Below are 17,654 nucleotides of genomic sequence, written 5' to 3'. Positions count from 1 at the left end.
GAAAAGATAATTACATAGCAAGAGATAACGAAGATTAAATTTTTTTATATATATAGAAAATGATTATTTTAATTTTGTATGTCTAAAAAGGAATATGAATCAATTAATTCAGAACAAAATGAATACAATTATAATAATTATTTTTTGAAACCAAAAATATAGTAGTACTAGTATTATAAGTCGTTGGTTTGATCTTTCCATTTAGAATTTCAGAAATTTCTTTGAATTTATATATAAGTGATAATTGTAAAATTTTGCTTTTGCTAAAACTCCAAGTCGAGTTTTCTTATCCATATTCCTCTGAGTTTGAAAGAATATTTTTGTAGTAACTAAATAGCGGTTTGCAAGATTGTATCCCATGATTAAATTAGTAGTGTGTTTGGTTCATTAGATTTAATACCCCAACTCAATCCTAGATGAATAATCATGAGATAATTAGTCATAGTTAACCTCATATGACTAAAATAATCTCACAACTCAATCCTAGATTATATCTTGATATTATTTTATCTAGGAAACCGAACACCACCTTTTAAAATAAGTATTACACGAATTCGTAGTTTGCAAAATTTCACCATTTCTTTTGGCACAAACATAAGAGCATCCACAACCGTGCTCTTACTAGCGAGCACGGTTGTGGGTCCAGCGCCACTATTCTTGTCTGCTCTCTGGCAAGAGCACAACACCCACAGCTGTGCCCTTTCGCAAGGACGAGCACAATTCAATTTAAATTTCAATTAAACAAAAACATTTCCATAATATTAAAATTCATTAAAAAACCAAAATAAATATTACAAATTACAAATAAAATAAAAAAGACATAATTAAAATCCTAAAAATTAAAATTACATAATTAAACTCCTAAAAATTAAAAATTACATAATTAAAAGCTAAAAATACCCCCGTGGACGACTACTCATCCGGCGGCACTAACCCCAATTGTCTTTGGAGGCCCAATATCATGGCCTCGTGCGATCGAAGTTGCGAGGGGGTCATAGTGGACCTATTGGCCATATTGAGTTGGGCAAAAAATGTGTATTTTGGGGGGGAAAAAATAAAAAAAAAAACTTAAAAAGTAGTAAAAAACGGTAATAAACGGATATATTTTTTTTGGGAAGTGAATTTTTTTTTATCAGTTTTTTAAATTAAAAACCGATTTTTAATAAAAGAAAATTTCAAAGGCAACGGCTATGCCGTTGCCCAATCGCGTGCCGCCACGTCGCCTGCTCGCTGACACGAGCGTGCTCTTCGCAGCGAGCAGCGCCGTGCCAGCGGCGCGAGCGCAGCGGCGGTGGAGCTTGTCCGTGCCAGCGGCACGGACGGACGAACGCCGCCGTCCACCGCTGCGCATGCTCTAATGTTAACTCAAGAGTTCATTACATAAAAGTTAAAACGACACAATACTTGTTTTATAAAGATACTAATAGTTACTCCCTCCGTTTCGCCATAGTTGAGGCGGAACTTTTCGGCACGGAGTTTTAGGAAGAAATGTTGGGTGTGTTAAATAAATAATAAAAAAAGTAAGAGAGAGGAAAAGGTGGAGAGAATAAAGTATAAAGTGAATAAAGTAGAGAGAATAAAGTAAGAGAGAGTAAAGTAAGAGAGAGAGAAAAGTTACCATTTATGGAAATGACTCAACTATGAAGAAACTTCCCGAAATGGTAAAATGACTCAACTATGGTGAAACGGAGGGAGTATAAAATTGAAACATCTGCACTCTAATTTTCACGCGATGTATGAAAATTAAGAATCCCAGGAAACAAAAAGTTGATGAATTTCTGTAACATTCTGAGTGAACGTTAAGTGTAGCCTTAGCAATTTACTCTGAGATGATAGGAGTACTAAATGTAGTATCATATCTGCAATTTTTGGAATTAACTTACTGCAGCCAATCCATCAAACTTGTGTGCTGAAATCTCATATCTGTCACCAGGTGCAAAAGCATACAAACAAGGGAAGGCCTTGAAGCAAGAGGCTGATTGCTAAATCTTCAATTCATAAGAGAGGAAAATCTGAGTGTTGGGAGCCTTCTATTATTCTATAGGTGTTGAAGAGCATTCATCCTAATACAAAACAAAAGTCAGTGTCTTTCTTTGACAGAGAGACGTGCATAGAATCATAGTGCAAGCATTTACATTTGCTAAGGCATGCAAAAACTTAAGGACAAAATCATGGCAGTCGGATCAAATTTTAAAATATCAGAAGTTGAGGACAGATCAGAAACTGGTTATTCAACCTATTGAAGCAATAACCTTTTTTTTCAAGGGAGAGGCAAGATTGTGGTAGCACAAGTAGATTGTAGCCTTATCAAAGGATGTGGTGTCTGTCAGTTACTGTTTCATGTACTGACTTCTTATCAAAAGATTTAAAACTGACTGCTGAAAAATTATGTTTGTAAGAAAAGACAACTGCCTTTGAACACTAACTGGGACAGAAACTCGTATAACCAGTTTTCCAGAAACCAACCTAGGCAGCTAATTCAACCACCGAGCAGTCCTAGGTGCTGTGAAGGTAGATGGGAACATTTTTAGCAAAAGTGCAAATGTATCTCTAACAGTATTTACGCAGTGAAGCATCATAGGGGACTTCATTCAGGGTCCCTTTCCTGAGAGAATAAGGATATGGTGTTGATTGTTTCCTAGTTAGACTATTTCTAGACAATTTGCAGATGTTGCACCGCACCGTATGCCAAATAAAGTAAAGAGTAAAGGCTCATTTTGGTCCTTAGCATATTGCGATTTTACGATTTTTGTCCAAAACATTATCTTTTGAATTATTTGGTCTCTCACAAATAAAAACGGGCCACATTTAGTCCGAATTGGACGGTCTTGTTAAAATTTAACAGTCAACGAATCTTAATTGGATGTTGACCGGATTAAGTTAATAAATTCGAATTTTTATTTTTTTCAAAAAACTTCTAATTTTATTTGAAATTATTTTTAACAAAAGGAATTGCTTGTCATTTAGTTTTAACCCAAAACAAAAAAAAATATTGATTGCAATTCTTTGCAAAATCAAAAACGCAAAAAAGACCTTCTCTCCTGCAATGAGGAAGAGCTCAAGCTTCCCTTGAGCAGATTAATCACTCTTTCTCTTATGTCTCACCCAACCTGCACCTCCAACCCCAGCAAGCGCTCCTCCTCCTCCCCTCATTCCGCCGCCGCATCTCCAATTCTCCCCGCGATGAAGAAGGCCAAGTCTCACAATAGTACAATACTCCCCACGCCCACTTCTCCAACTCCCCCGCCCTCTCCCCGATGATTGAGGACGATACGTACGCCGCGCTCAAGGCCTCGTCCCCCTCGACGCCGGCTGATGAAGCTGATGACAACGCTGCACGACTCCCGACGCGGCGGTTTGGTAGCGATGGTGAACACGAACTTCAGCGACGAAGACAAGAGCCGGCGCTCACTGGAAAGCACGAGTTGCTGACGGCGGCAACCCAAAGAGGAGCAGGTGGAGGAGAGTTACAAGCGACAGTCGGCGACCTCGAGAGGGAAAAAGGAGAAGGGCGATGGAAGTTCTGGTGTCCCGGTTCGGGAATGGGAGAAAAGAGAGAAAGAGGAATTGGATGAACGGAATGAGAGAGAGAGAGAGAGAAAGAGAGCGTACGGATGAAGCGGGCGGCCCTAGTTCTTGTTTGGGTTAAGTAGATATTAGACATTAATAAACCCTAATTATTAACTTAATCCGGTTAACATCCAATTAAGATCCGTTGACTGTTAAACAGTGCCGTCCAATTCGGACTAAATGTGACCCGTTTTTATTTGTGAGAGACCGAATAAGTGCCATCCAATTCGGACTAAATGTGACCCGTTTTTATTTGTGAGGAACCGAATAATTCAAAAAATAATGTTTTGGACCAAAATCGCAATATGTTAAGGACCAAAATGGGCCTTTAGTCTAAAGTAAAATGACGAAAAAGAGAATCAATCTTTTCCAGCTCCTTTTCAGGAACTCTTTTAGGATGCAGGATGATACTAAATTGAATTCTATTCATGCTAGTAAAGACCCTGATTCAGAGAATGGAACAATGTGATAAGAGGTCAATTACCAAGCCAAGTGTTGGACCTTGTTAGCTATTAATGCATTACAAAATACTCCTCTAGAAATATGACTCCTGAAGTTCCATACTAGCTTTCTGTAAGTCTATCAAGACTCATATTTATAGGATCGTATAAAGGAGTGACACCTCTAGCAGAAAAGTAATGATCCAGATCTACGTGCTAAAGGAAGAGATGATGCTACCTCAGCGTGAGATCAATACTTTTAGCTGATCAGAATATTAGACAATCAGAAGTTTCACTTGGTGTACAACTCCAGTAACAGATTCTGTGAAGAACTCTACGCCCCATGTCAAGTGTTTTAGAGAATGAAAAATCATTATGCTATATAAGTTGACAACAGCGATGAAGAAACAACTTTATTAGTCTATCGCTATTATTATCTCTTGCTCGACCCAAACACTATTCAAATTTAGGTCACTTACCAAAAGACTGGGCAAGAGAATTATGAATGTTTAGTAAAATTCTAGTTCAGTATAACTTCCGTTTCTGATCAGTCACATGATAAGATGCTTCTTTCTTTCATCATAGGGACATCCAATATGGGGATAGTGACCTTCCCTTGAATGATAATTTATTGAGGTAGCTTGAGATGGAGAAATGAACTGCATGAAGGAGGCAGCAGTAACTAAAAGAATGAGTACAAATTAGAAACATTGATTGGACCCAATCACTCAATGTATTAGATTTGATTCGGTAACGTGCTCAGAAAGAATATAGGAGCACCAGATGTGGAATACATTTTATTGCCTTTCTTGTAACTAATGAGTTATCTAAGGAGATGCAAGAACGAGATAATCGAGCATGGTGTATGCCAGGAATTCCGCTTCACTTTATCAGCTCCCCCCCCCTGGTTATACTGTTCTCATTTTCCCATCTTTATCAGTCTTCGCATCCCTATTATTTGAAATCAATAATGTCTAGGCTGCTGGGCTGTCACAAATCCCCCCTGTACAAGGATACTAAAACTAGGGAAGACTGCAATAGCTTAAGTTGCTTACACCTTCCTTATGTGGGACAAACTAACAAACATCCAGCAGGAAACAAAATTTAGAGGGTGACTCTGACGATTCTTAACGTCAAAGGAGTGGTAACCAACATAAGATTCAGTTATAAAAGAACATTAATCTAAGTTTCAATAGAGAAACTTTTTAATAAACTAAACATAAAAACAATACTCCTTATAATGCATATAGAAGCCAAGGAGTAAGGACCCACATAAAAAGGCAGGAAATGGACCTCTTTTCTGTGTTGGAATTTCTGTTGGGATAGATCCAACCTCCCACCCCTAACAAATTGTATTTATGTCCTCTTTTACAAGTGGCCTCTTTTCTGTGTTGGAATTTCTATTGGGATAGATCCAACCTCCCACCCCTAACAAATTGTATTTATGTCCTCTTTTACAAGTGAATTTAAATATTTTTTCTAACATATTCATTTGAATCTTGATTTGTTTATACTTCATTTTCTATATTTGGATGGATGTAGTGTTTTCTCTCCCCTTTTCATTATGTGAATACTGTAGCTTCTTCAACATACCCTTCAGTATCAGTTCCTTGATCATTGTACAATGTAATCTCTGACAAACCGACTCATTTCTAAAGGACGTGCACGGAAAATCTGATCTCAAAATGTGCAAGTTACCAGTAACATGGTGCTGGCATCTATTAAAGTGAGGTCTTAAGCTTTGAAATGTTCAAACTAAGCAAGATAGAAAATGAAAATGAGAAAATCAATCAAAAGTAGGTAATGTTTAAACTAAGCCAGATATAGATCAATGGAAGAAGGAAACTAGGATTATATGGTGAATATAAAGCCACAAAGGTTCAGAGTTTTAGGCCCTAACCCTGAGTTCCTTGCTTCCCCCTCTGTGAGCATAGTGAATTCGGATATTCCTGCCATCGAGCAACTGTAAAAAGCACAAAATACAGGGAGCACTATCTAAGAATATTACTGAACCAAAGATACATAGGAATGTGAGAACAATGTAGCTGACACTTTGAGCATACCTGGCCGTCCATTTCTTTCAAGGCTTTGTTTGCTTCTGCTTCGGAAGAGTAGCGCACAAATCCATAACCTCTTGATTTTCCACTCACACGATCACATATTACCTTAACTGCTGATGTTATAAAATCATTTCCATGCCACAAAAAACTCAAGTAAATCATAGTAGTAATTTTGTAACTCCCCCACCTTCGACTATTTTACCATAGTTCTCGAACGCATCCTTCAGCACAGTTTCATTGGTATCATAAGAGAGTCCTGCAAGCAGAAAGCATTCCTTTTTTGAGAGAGTGACCATCTGAGAATACTAATGTACACTTACTGAATCAGCGTATTACAATCAAATGGTCCTTATCTACTTAGGCCTCTGAAATATTCTTAGCAAATTAATCAGTTTTTTTTTGCCACAACTGAAAATTGTTAGGAACAATCTGTTCTTATATAAATAGTGTCAACAGCAAATTAATCATTTCCACATATTATTGTTTACACTTCAACCTTGCAACTGAACAAGTATATATCATGCTTCCTGTTACTAATTTGCAAATAAATTGTGTAAACCTTCAGCCTTCATTGGAGCATTTCATCGAGCAGGAAATAGAACCATGAGACCAATTTATTTCAGAGACCCCAGTAAGGACAGACATTGCACACATTTGAAAATGCGAAGGGGGAGAGAGAGAGACCTCCGACGAATAGTTGCATGTGACGCCGTATGAGGCATCTATAGAGCGGCGAAGTAAAGGCGGGACGAATCTTTTGCAAGAAACGCATCCTCTGTAAAGATTCAACTTTTCCTCCAGAAAGGATTAAAAAGGTAAGCTATAGTGCTCATTTATTTTATGTTAGATTATTTCTCGAGGAAGTTTGTAACTGACCCCATCCACAGTCCACACCTATTAAAAACAGTACCTTTGCATCTGTAAAATCAATTCTCAGCAATATTTTTTAAAAATATTTTTAAAAAGGGAGAATAAAGGAAAATGAAAACAAAGGATTTTTGTTGGGAATCTAATTCTTACCATCAGATGATGAACAAAACGAAACGGCAAATCTTAGCGAACAATTCCCACAAAACAATCATCGATTCAAACAGCATAACAAACAAAATTCAGAAGAGAAATAACGAAGGAACCAAACGCGAACCACAAAATATGGCTAAATAAACTTGATTGATATTGAAAATGGGCTCTAAATCAACAGCACTATATAATTACAACCTTTAACTATATTACGCTGGATCCCATTCTAAGTCAAAAAATAGCATACAATTGATAAAAATCGCTGAACCAAATTTTCCATAATCTAAGCAGCAGCTTTCTTAGGTGATTTCGCAGCCTTGGCCGGCTTCTGCTCCTTGGTGGGCTTTTCACCGCCAGTCTTCTTCGGCAACAGCACCGGGTTGATGTTTGGAAGCACACCACCATGAGCAATGGTCACACCCTGCAACAACTTCCCCAGCTCCTCATCGTTCCTCACAGCCAACAGAACGTGCCTCGGGATGATCCTGTTCTTCTTGTTATCCCTAGCCGCATTTCCAGCCAACTCCAACACCTGAAATCCAATCATTTTCGACAAATCAACAATCTTAATTAAAACACGATAGCAGAATCTCAGATCCACACCACAATTCAATGCTGAACCTAATGAACTAAGCGAATCGCATTACAGATCAAAACAACGAATTAAACGCATCACGTAATCCTTTACCTCAGCAGCTAAATACTCGAGGACGGCAGCCATGTACACCGGCGCACCAGTGCCGACACGCTGCGCGTAGCGACCTTTCTTCAAGTAACGGCCAATTCTGCCGACGGGAAACTGGAGGCCGGCTCTAACGGAGCGGGAGATCGGCTTCTTCTTGGGGCCGCCGCCCTTCCTCCCCGCGGCGCCCTTCTTCGGTTTAGCGGCAGCCTCCATTGGAAATGACAATTGAACCCTTTGTGAGTATTGAAGCTGAACGTTTTTCTCGGATGCGTCGTTGGGTGGTGAAATGGGAATCGGAGATTGTGATTTTATAGAGTGGCTGGTGCAGGTGAGCTAAGGCTAAGGGCGATTAGGACCGTTGGATTACGGGTCGATCCGTGTGCTGTGTGATGGACCAATCGGAACCGAAGATAAAATTTGAAATTTTGGGTTGGAATTTTCGATTGATTCCATTTCTCCCGCCCCTAATTTCATTTTTTACCTTTTAATTTTATAGGCAATTTACATTTACTATACAGGTACATACACACTCACCTTAAGTTTTTAAAGTTTACAATAAATTGTTTCGTACCTATGAAATTAATACACTTTGCATCTTTTAAATTAAAAAGTTCCCGATAAATCATTTCATGCTTGTGATATTAATACAATTTGCATCTTTTTAATTAAAATTTCCTGATTAATTATTTTGTACCTGTGAAATTAATACAATTTGCATCTTTTAAATTATGGCAAATTGTATTAATGTCACAGATATGAAATGATTCATCGAAAACTTTTTTAATTTAAAAGATGCAAATTGAATTAATTTCACAAGTATTAAATGATTCATTGGGGTATTTTTAATTTAAAAGATGCAAATTGTATTAATTTCACAGACATAAAACAATTCATTGAAAACTTTAAAAAATGAAGGTGAGTGTGTATCTATCTGTATTGTAACTGCAAATTGCCAATACACAACATATGATTATACTCTACTCCAACCTAAACATACAAATTATAAGATAATTACGAAAAATGTCAAAGTAAGATAAACGAATATTGGACCAAACTTTATGATTTTTTTTGCCATAGTAGTACAACCTAAACATACAAATTATAAATCTCCTCGATTTATATATTTTTTTCCCTAGAACAAAGCTAAATTCGCACCCTTAAAATTGCTATGCAACCTAAACATAAAAAATACTATAAATCTCCTCGATTTATATTTTTTTTCCCCTGGAACAAAGCTGAATTCGCACTAATCATCAATAAATTCACCACAGTAAAACATGAATTCCAGAAAAATAAACCAACACAGCCTCTCATTGCTCAAATCAAATAGAATAAAAATATCATGATGTAATAATTTGTTTAAGATCAAGACCCCATTAATAAAAAAGGATTATACACGTACCTATAGTATATTCGTAGGTCAACTGGTGATGCTAATAGCAAAATTACTCTTATGACTAGTGTATAATAATGGAAAATGTCAATGACTTTTAGAAAATTAGAATCACTATATAATTTATCTTTTGAGGTAAGATAATCAAATAATGAGAAAATAAATTGGGTTTGGTTGAGGTTATTACCTTCAAATTCTTCGAGGAAGTTTCGCCAAGATCTCTCTGATATGACTCAAAATTAAGAAATACATAATATAGTTACTCAATCCTGCATAAAAATCGCTTTGAGATCGGGTTTTTGCTTTAAGTAAACGATACCTTGTTCGGCATTGTATATGCGGCTAGGGTTATAAGAGGGAAGTGATATTTATATGCGGTTCGAAACACAATTTAACGGAATACAAAATATACATAATTTTTAGAAAATAAAGTAGCGTGGTATTTATGTAATTTCATATGCATTCGGATTTGAATGATTATTTATTCCTCGGTGAACGAGAAATAAATTATCGTGAAATTAATGATCCCCGTATCACTCATACCAAGCTTTAAATCTTATGGCGGATCATACCATGCCAAACACACACTCAAGAAAAAAAAATTAAGACTGTATATGCCCAACTAATTACATAACATGTTTACTTGATTTAGCATAAAAGTCGCTTTGAGATCAAATTTTTCTAGAAGTAAACAATTCATTGTTCACTGCATATGCAGCTAGAGTTACATGAGGAAAGTTAGTATATACTAAGTATATTATTTGAACACAATTTGTCAAAATACACTGTACATAATTTTTAGAAAATAAAATAACAAGGCATTTATGCAATAGCCGGTGCACTCTAATTTGAATAATACTTTATCACTTAGTGATTGAGAAAATAAATTATCATGAGTTAATCTTCATATCACTTATATCAAACTTTGCAATTGCACATGATTTTTCAAATATTCTAAATATTTTTGGACTGAATTGTTACTCAAGTCATAAAAGGGAGTACTATTTTGATAACTTTTTACATCCAAATAAATAACCTATTGGGGGTACCTAAAGATATACTAGTAATAAATATAGTGAACATCAAATCTGGTCTCTAGAAAATAGAGTTTGTACATTTAAGTTTATGAACCTGAAAAATATCACCACGAATCTATAGAAAGCGTTAATTATTAATAAAATTTTATATTTTTCTCAACTTTTTCTTTCTCATTGCCCCTAAATCACTTGAGGGCATAAAAAACTTAAATTCATTAGTATTTTTTTTTAATTCAAATATATCATTTAAGTTTACATGTATTATTTTTATTTAAAAGATTACTCCGTATTTGCATATATTAATATATTTTTAAATGTATATTTATTACATTTAATAATAATAATATTACTGCTATTTTATTATTATATACTCTCTTCATTTCATAGAAATAGGCTGAATTTATTTTTTTTTTCGTCCGTCCCATAGGAATAACTCATATCCATATATGAAATTTTTTTCTCCTTTTCTTTTATTTATTTCCACCATCCACTACATTATTGATTTATTTTAACTACTTTTTCTCATCATATCTTACTTTATCAATTACGCATTAAGCACATGTCATCCACAAATAGTCTATTTTATAGGGTGGAGGGTATAAATCATGTAGGATATTTTAAAAAAAATACAAGGTGTAGTTTTAATTCTCCTATAAATTTATATAAATTCCTACATCCCAATTCATGTATTTATAATGTGTATTCTTAGATTGCATTTTCTTTATATTTATTATTTAGTTTTTCTTTTCTTTTATATTTTATAGTATTAGTTAATAATGAGTGCTATATTTATCATGTGATTATAATCTTTGAAGTCAAATTTTCAACTTTGGTAGAATGAATTAAAAAATAAATTATACTAATATTTACAATTTTATGTTGAATGGAATTATTAACAATCTTGTTCATACCAAAAAGTATCCTAGAGTTTTGAGATAGTACAATTTTACCACTAGAGAATATTTTTGAGTTTCAACTTTTAAAAAACATTTAAGTAAAATTGAATACTTTAATATTTTCTGGATCTTTTTGTACTATTTTTAATAATATTATTATTACATATAATAACATTCTATTATTGCAGAATTTATAAAAAACAAAAAATGGCAAACTTAAAATATAAAACAAACAAATCAAAACATAAAATGGAACAATTGAAATACAAAATTTAAGATACATAGTCAATGCTTAAAATAAAAACATTAGACAAATATTTAGAGAATATGTCATTCTCATCATCCTCCGTGAATAAACGCAAAAAGAGATTCTAAAGAAATAAGAAAATGTAGAATAGACAAAGAATTATATGTGGAGAAAACTCTTTATTGTGTGTAGAATTATAGCAAATGCGGCTATTTATTCTAAATGAAAATTTATGATTTTTTTTATATTCATTTATTTCTTTAATCTAATACTTCATCCGTCCCACGTTACTTGAGGCGTTTCTTTTCGTCACGGGATTTAAGAAAGTTGTGTTTATTGAGTTAAATAAAGTAGATGAGAGAATAAAGTAAGAGAAAGAAGATATAGTAAAGTAAAAGAAAGAATAAAATAGGTAAAATTAGATGTTTTGTTTTTAGCCAAAAAAATAAATGACTCAAGTAACATGAGACAATCCAAAATAGAATACGGCTCATGTAACTTAGGACAGAGGGAGTATATAAAAGATATTTAAAAATTAAACTAAATATTTATTGATCAATGAGGTTATGACAAGTGGCACAACCATATTGGTCAATATATTAAATCGGGGGAGAGACCACTTGGTCTCATTTACCCAATCGGAAGCCAATGCCCTTTGTCTAAATTAAAATTAAGGAGAGAGAGGGACCAAAGTAGGAGTAATTGATAAAGGCGTTTTACTTAATTACTTTATTTTATCATACTTTACTTTATTCGTTGCAGTGAATCTCAATTATTTTATTCTATCTTACTTTAGAGCATTCACACCGTGCTCTTGCCAACGAGCATGGTTGTGGGCCTGACCCCACTTTTTCTACCTGCTCTTAGGCAAGAGCACAACACCACAGCCGTGCTCTTCCGCAAGGACAAGCACAAGCCACAAGGGTCCCACCATTCTATTATTCAATTTAAATAAAAACATTTCCATAATATTAAAATTCATTAAAAAACTGAAATAATATTACAAATTACAAATAAAATAAAAATTACATATTTAAAATCCTAACAAATAAAAATTACATAATTAAAATCCTAAAAATTAAAAAATACATAATTAAACTCCTAAAAATTAAAAATTACATAATTAAAGGCTAAAAATACCCCCGTGGAAGACTATTCATCTGGCGGCACTACCCCCAGTTGTTTTTGGAGACCCAATATCATGGCCTCATGCTATCGAAGTTGCGCGGGGGTCATAGTTGACCTATCAGCCATATTGAGTTGGGCCAAAATCGCCCAAAACGAGTTGGTGGGGGGTGGAGGTGGCGCATAGGGAACGGGAGCGGGTTCGGGAGCATCGCCGGATGGAGTCGTGGTGCGACGACGGTTGGTTGTCGCCTTCTTCCTTCCTTGCGGTCGGCGTTGGGAACCGCTCGGGCCGGCGTCGGGGCTACCTAAGTTAGCTCCGACAAGTTGGCTAGCCACGTCTTCGGAGCCGGCGTCGGATAGGGATACCGACCTTGACCGTTTGGAGGAGTCTCTAGAGGAGGATGTTACTCCTCCCCTATACTTCGGATGCGACCGCGTTTCCTGCCAAATGTTGAGGTACTTGAACGGCTTGTAGTTCATGGATTGGTAGGCCGACAAGGCGGAACTGATGATGTCGACCTCGCTCCGGCCGCTCCCCGCCGACCGCTCTTCCTGGAGGTAATACCCCTGGAACTCTTGGATTTCTTCGTTGGCTCTGTATATATGGCGTTGCGCACCATATTCTCGTTGCGCTCGATTGTTCCCGCCGGGTTTTCATTGTACCGGCGATAGATGTGCCACCAATAATGATCGCCGGATTGGTTTGTGCCAACCTCTGGATCTTCGGAGATTGACAAGAACGCCTTGAACAATTGCTCCATCTCCGCCGGAGTGTACAGTGTGCGGACACCGCGGGTAGGAGGAGTCGGAGTTTGGGAGGGGCAGCTCGACCTCGCTCTAGGCTCGGGTGTCCACCCGTATAGCCCTTCGGGGGCATCTTGGTCGTCGATCGGGTTTCAACCGTGGGAGCCCGGGGGGTGATCGCCGTGGCCGGACATTGTTATGTTGTAGGAGTGGAAGAAAGATTGAGAACGGAAATGAGAGAATGTAGATGAGATTGGAAATGAGAGAATGTAGATGAGAATTGTGTAGTGTGGTGTGAATTTTTGGGTGTGAAAGTGGGGGTATTTATAGATGAAAATGTGTATTTTTGGAGGAAAAAAATGAAAAAAAATTAAAAGTGGGTAGAAAACGAATATAAATTTTTTGGGAAGTGGGAAAATATTTTTTTATTTTTAATCGGTTTTTTTTAATTAAAAACCGATTTAAAAAAAATCAAATTGCCAACGGCTATGCCGTTGGCCAATCAGCGCCTGCCACGTCACCTGCTCGCTGGCACGGACGTGCTCGATGCATCGAGCAGCTCCGTGCCAGCGGCGCGAGCGCAGCGGCGGACGAGGTCTCCGTGCCGCTGGCACAGATGGACGGACGCCGTCCTGCTCGCCGTTGTAGATGCTCTTACTCTTTATTCAACTTCTTTTTTATTTAATCTTATACTTTATTCTATCTTCTACTTTATTAGCAGCAGTTCACTTATCTTATAAAGGATCTGTTTGATTAGGCATATAGTAGCTTTTTTATTTTGGAATTGTCTAACTTAATAGTTTTTATCAAATGTTATCTTATCTATGTTCCCAATCAAACGGTCCCTTAAACATTTATTCTTTAGTCGCCGAAACAAAATGCCTCGAGTTGTTATAGAATGGATGACGTATTATACTATTTAAAATAATCCTAATTTTTCTTTAATTAATGGTCATGATTTTGAGATATAATATCTTAGTCAATATGATTTAATTAGTAATTTTACTTATTTTCCATATCTTTATTAATTTTGAAATTTATGATATTTTATGTGTGAACCTTCTTACTCTATAGATACTATAGATCAAAGATTATAATAAATTTTGATTTTGTTTATTTGAAAAGACAATTTTAATCTATTTCATGAATCAACATTATATTTTTACACATTTAAAATCAATCATGCTCTTGAGTTCCAGATGCTTGACGATGGACAAAAAAAAATAAGAAACGATGCAAGCTCCAAAGAAAAATAAAACACTCTTCGTCATGATGTCAATTTCCCATTAAGACATTTTTTCAAACATTTTGGTGTGAACGGATATGACTTTCCGTTATTTTTTGTTTTTTTATGACAAAAATTATTTCTAAAACTACGAAAAAAACATCGGTTAATCGTTGTATAAAACAATTTTAATTAGTTATTGGAAGAATAATCAATAAGGATGTATTAATATGACAACCCTCTTTATTGTAACACCATACCACCATATTAGGCCGTTAGATCTTAAGATCGTATTGTCCTCAAGCTGCCATGTGGCAGCCCATTTTAATAAAATTGGAACATAAAAAATCGATGAAGGGCAAAATCGGTATTTTCTATTTTCGTAATACTCCCTCCGTCCCATTTTAGGAGTCCCGGTTTACCATTTTCGGGTGTCCCACTTTAGGCGTCCCTGTTGGAATATTCCATAAATGGTAATAGACCTCATATTCCACTCACCTCTTTTCACTTACATTTTATTATAAAACTAATATATAAAAGTAGGATTCACATCCCACTATGTTTTTTCACCAACTTTCCTTTATATTTCTTAAAACATGTGCCGAACTCAACCGGGACTCCTAAAGTGGGACGGAGGGAGTAGTTTTTTAGCTTACCAGATTGCAGTGTTACCAAGTACTTCCTCCGTCCGCGAATAGGAGTCCCGTTTTGCGATTTTAGTCCGTTGTGAATATGAGTCACATTTCACTTTACCATAAATGGTAATAGGGTCTCACCATCCACTAACTCATTCCACTCACATTTCATTTAAAACTAATATATACAAGTGGGACTCCTATTCCACTAACTTTTTTCCACCCACTTTTTCTTAACATTTCTTAACACCCGTGCCGTCAAGAAATGAGACTCCTAATGGCGGACGGAGGGACTAGTATTTGCAGTTTATATATATTCTTTATTTTCAGTCTGTTACGCGTATGCATCATTCGTAATAATTTTTTTATCTTACCGGATTGCAGTGTTACTCTATAAATATTGCAGTGTTACCAAGTACCATTTGCAGTTTACATATTACTTTGTACTTGTTCTTGATATAGTTTACTAGTTTATTTAAACGGTTGCAGAGTTGTCCTTGCAGTAGCTGATTATAGCTTTGTGGTCTACAACCTTCCTTCAATTTCAGGAATGCGGCTAAAATGTGGGATATGCCAAATCCGTTTCTCATTTAAAAATTTTTGAATTAACTAAAATACTCACGTCTGCAATATCCAACATATAAGACTGCAATTCGAACTCTAGTTCATCAATTTAATCATAGACGTCCATCTTATAGATCTAAGGGTTAGGATTAGTGTTATGGTGTCACTCTAATGCTCCCATATAATCGACATATCCAAAAAATAAATATATTTTGACTATTGAAAATTAGACTAGGAAGTGTTTTTTTAAAAATGGGTTTCGGGTGTCAGGTGTTACCCGATCCGAGCCATTGGGTGTAGGATGTCCAATACCAACAAATCTCGGGATTGGGGTCACGCTCAAGTATTAAAGATTGAAATTTAATTTTTAAATAATTTTGCCCCTAATTAGTAATCTACTATCACCGCTCACTGCAGCAAAAGGCGATTCCGTCGCCTTGGCGGCCCCCACACTCCGGCCCGACATCACGTGAGGGGGTTCAATCAGGGTACGCAGTAGCCCGTTAAAGGGGAGGCCTTAACCCACTGGCTGTCAGAAGCCCATCTCCCAAGACTTCACACTTGTGCCTGAGAGATAGAACACACACAGTTCAATTTCTTGATAAAACTAAGAAAATCTGTTGTCACGATCATGCTTTTCTAAGGATAGCAATATTTGGGGAACCACGAATAGGGAAGGAAATAGAAAGAGAGGAATAAGAATAATGGACAACGAGCAATTGCTTAAAGAATGAACGGTCCATCCAACCCAAATAAGAGTTAAACAATTGTCACAACAATCACAATCAGAGTTAGTACTACAAATTACTAAAGTATTTGTAACACTTTACCAAAAGATACATACACATTGAAAAGCATTATTGTCAAGCCATCATAGACCACCTCCATCGGTAACCATGGAAGGAGGGTCACCCATATAAGACAAAATAGTTATAAATAAAATTAATTGTAAATGAAATTAATCCAAACCACCCTCAATTTTCAGTATCACTCTGCCGCCCCATAGAAAAAGTGGGGGTCATGTACACATGTCTACCTTTTATTGGTTGAAGATTGAAAAGTTTTTATTTTTTTATTATTTTTAATTATTCATTTATTTTATTAGCGAGTATATGTTTTCGTATTGTGACAAATCTGCACAATAACAAATATACAATTCTACATCACGCACGTATTGACATTTTAATCTCGAACATTTGCACTAAATTAATTTTTAATTTTTTTATTACTTTTAATTATTAATTTATTTTATTCAATTATTATAAATTTGAATTATAAAGTAATTTATATAGCTTCAATATGATTTTTTTTATATATTTGAATAAATTATAAATTTTATATTGATTAAAATTATATGAAAAAAAATATTTAATTGGTTTGAGTTGGGGTCATTGAGGAAAGTAAAAATTTGTAAGTTGGGATTGTATACGTGAATGAGAGAAAAATGAATACTTTATTAAAAAGTTGATTGGGGTTGGGTTGGGTGGGGGTTACTGATGAAGATAGTCAACACTCAGGGTTTTCTCTTAAAAGACTCGAGTTTACTGAAATTTTTTGTGATTTTAAAGTTTATCGGATTAAACTAAGTTCTTTCCATGGTTTGCCTTATTAGAACATTTCGTACCACAAAGGTGGCCACCTCTCAACGACCAGCAAACTGGTCAACTCTCTTCAGGACAGTGGCAGATTCACTAAGGAACAAAGGGGTACCACTGTACCACAAAAAAAATTTAATTATTTTTTAATGTATTTTAGTACAATTTAAAAAAAGTATTTTATTTTATTTTTTATCTTCTATTATTTGTTTAAATAATTGAAACATATCTTAAATAAGCCAAAAAGGATGATTTATTATAAAAATAACGCGCAAAAAGATGATTTATTAGTAAAGATAACACGCTCTACAAATGATACTATGTATATATTATTTTGAATAATGAAAGTGATTTAGGTAGTATCATTAAATTAAAATAATTCACATTTATATATAATAAATAATGTTAACTAAAA

The 17,654-nt window shown here is 35.4% G+C and overlaps 1 protein-coding gene across 1 annotated transcript; it reads right to left on the bottom strand.

The window, feature by feature from the left end:
* Positions 1-4,546: 4,546 nt before the first annotated feature.
* LOC121741114 (probable histone H2A.2) lies at positions 4,547-8,069 on the bottom strand. Its single transcript, XM_042133808.1, has 6 exons — positions 7,779-8,069; positions 7,413-7,622; positions 6,258-6,345; positions 6,074-6,180; positions 5,911-5,973; positions 4,547-4,669 (listed from the first exon to the last, which is right to left on the bottom strand). The coding sequence occupies exons 1-6, from the start codon at positions 7,986-7,988 to the stop codon at positions 4,562-4,564; spliced, it is 786 nt and encodes a 261-aa protein (XP_041989742.1). The 5' UTR covers positions 7,989-8,069; the 3' UTR covers positions 4,547-4,561.
* Positions 8,070-17,654: the final 9,585 nt, after the last annotated feature.

The sequence above is a fragment of the Salvia splendens genome, chromosome 7 (genome assembly GCF_004379255.2).
Source record: "Salvia splendens isolate huo1 chromosome 7, SspV2, whole genome shotgun sequence".
Taxonomy (NCBI): domain Eukaryota; kingdom Viridiplantae; phylum Streptophyta; class Magnoliopsida; order Lamiales; family Lamiaceae; genus Salvia; species Salvia splendens.
Note: the sequence above shows the minus strand (reverse complement) of the source record. Positions and strands in the feature narration are given on the sequence as shown.

Coding starts and splice junctions, on each gene's coding strand:
- LOC121741114 (XM_042133808.1), bottom strand. CDS start 7,988: ATGGAGGCTGCCGCTAAACCGAAGAAGGGCGCCGCGGGGAGGAAGGGC. Junction 6,181..6,257: donor CTATGGTAAAATAGTCGAAG/GTGGGGGAGTTA, acceptor TAACATCAGCAG/TTAAGGTAATATGTGATCGT. Junction 4,670..5,910: donor GGGGAAGCAAGGAACTCAGG/GTTAGGGCCTAA, acceptor TCCTTCATGCAG/TTCATTTCTCCATCTCAAGC.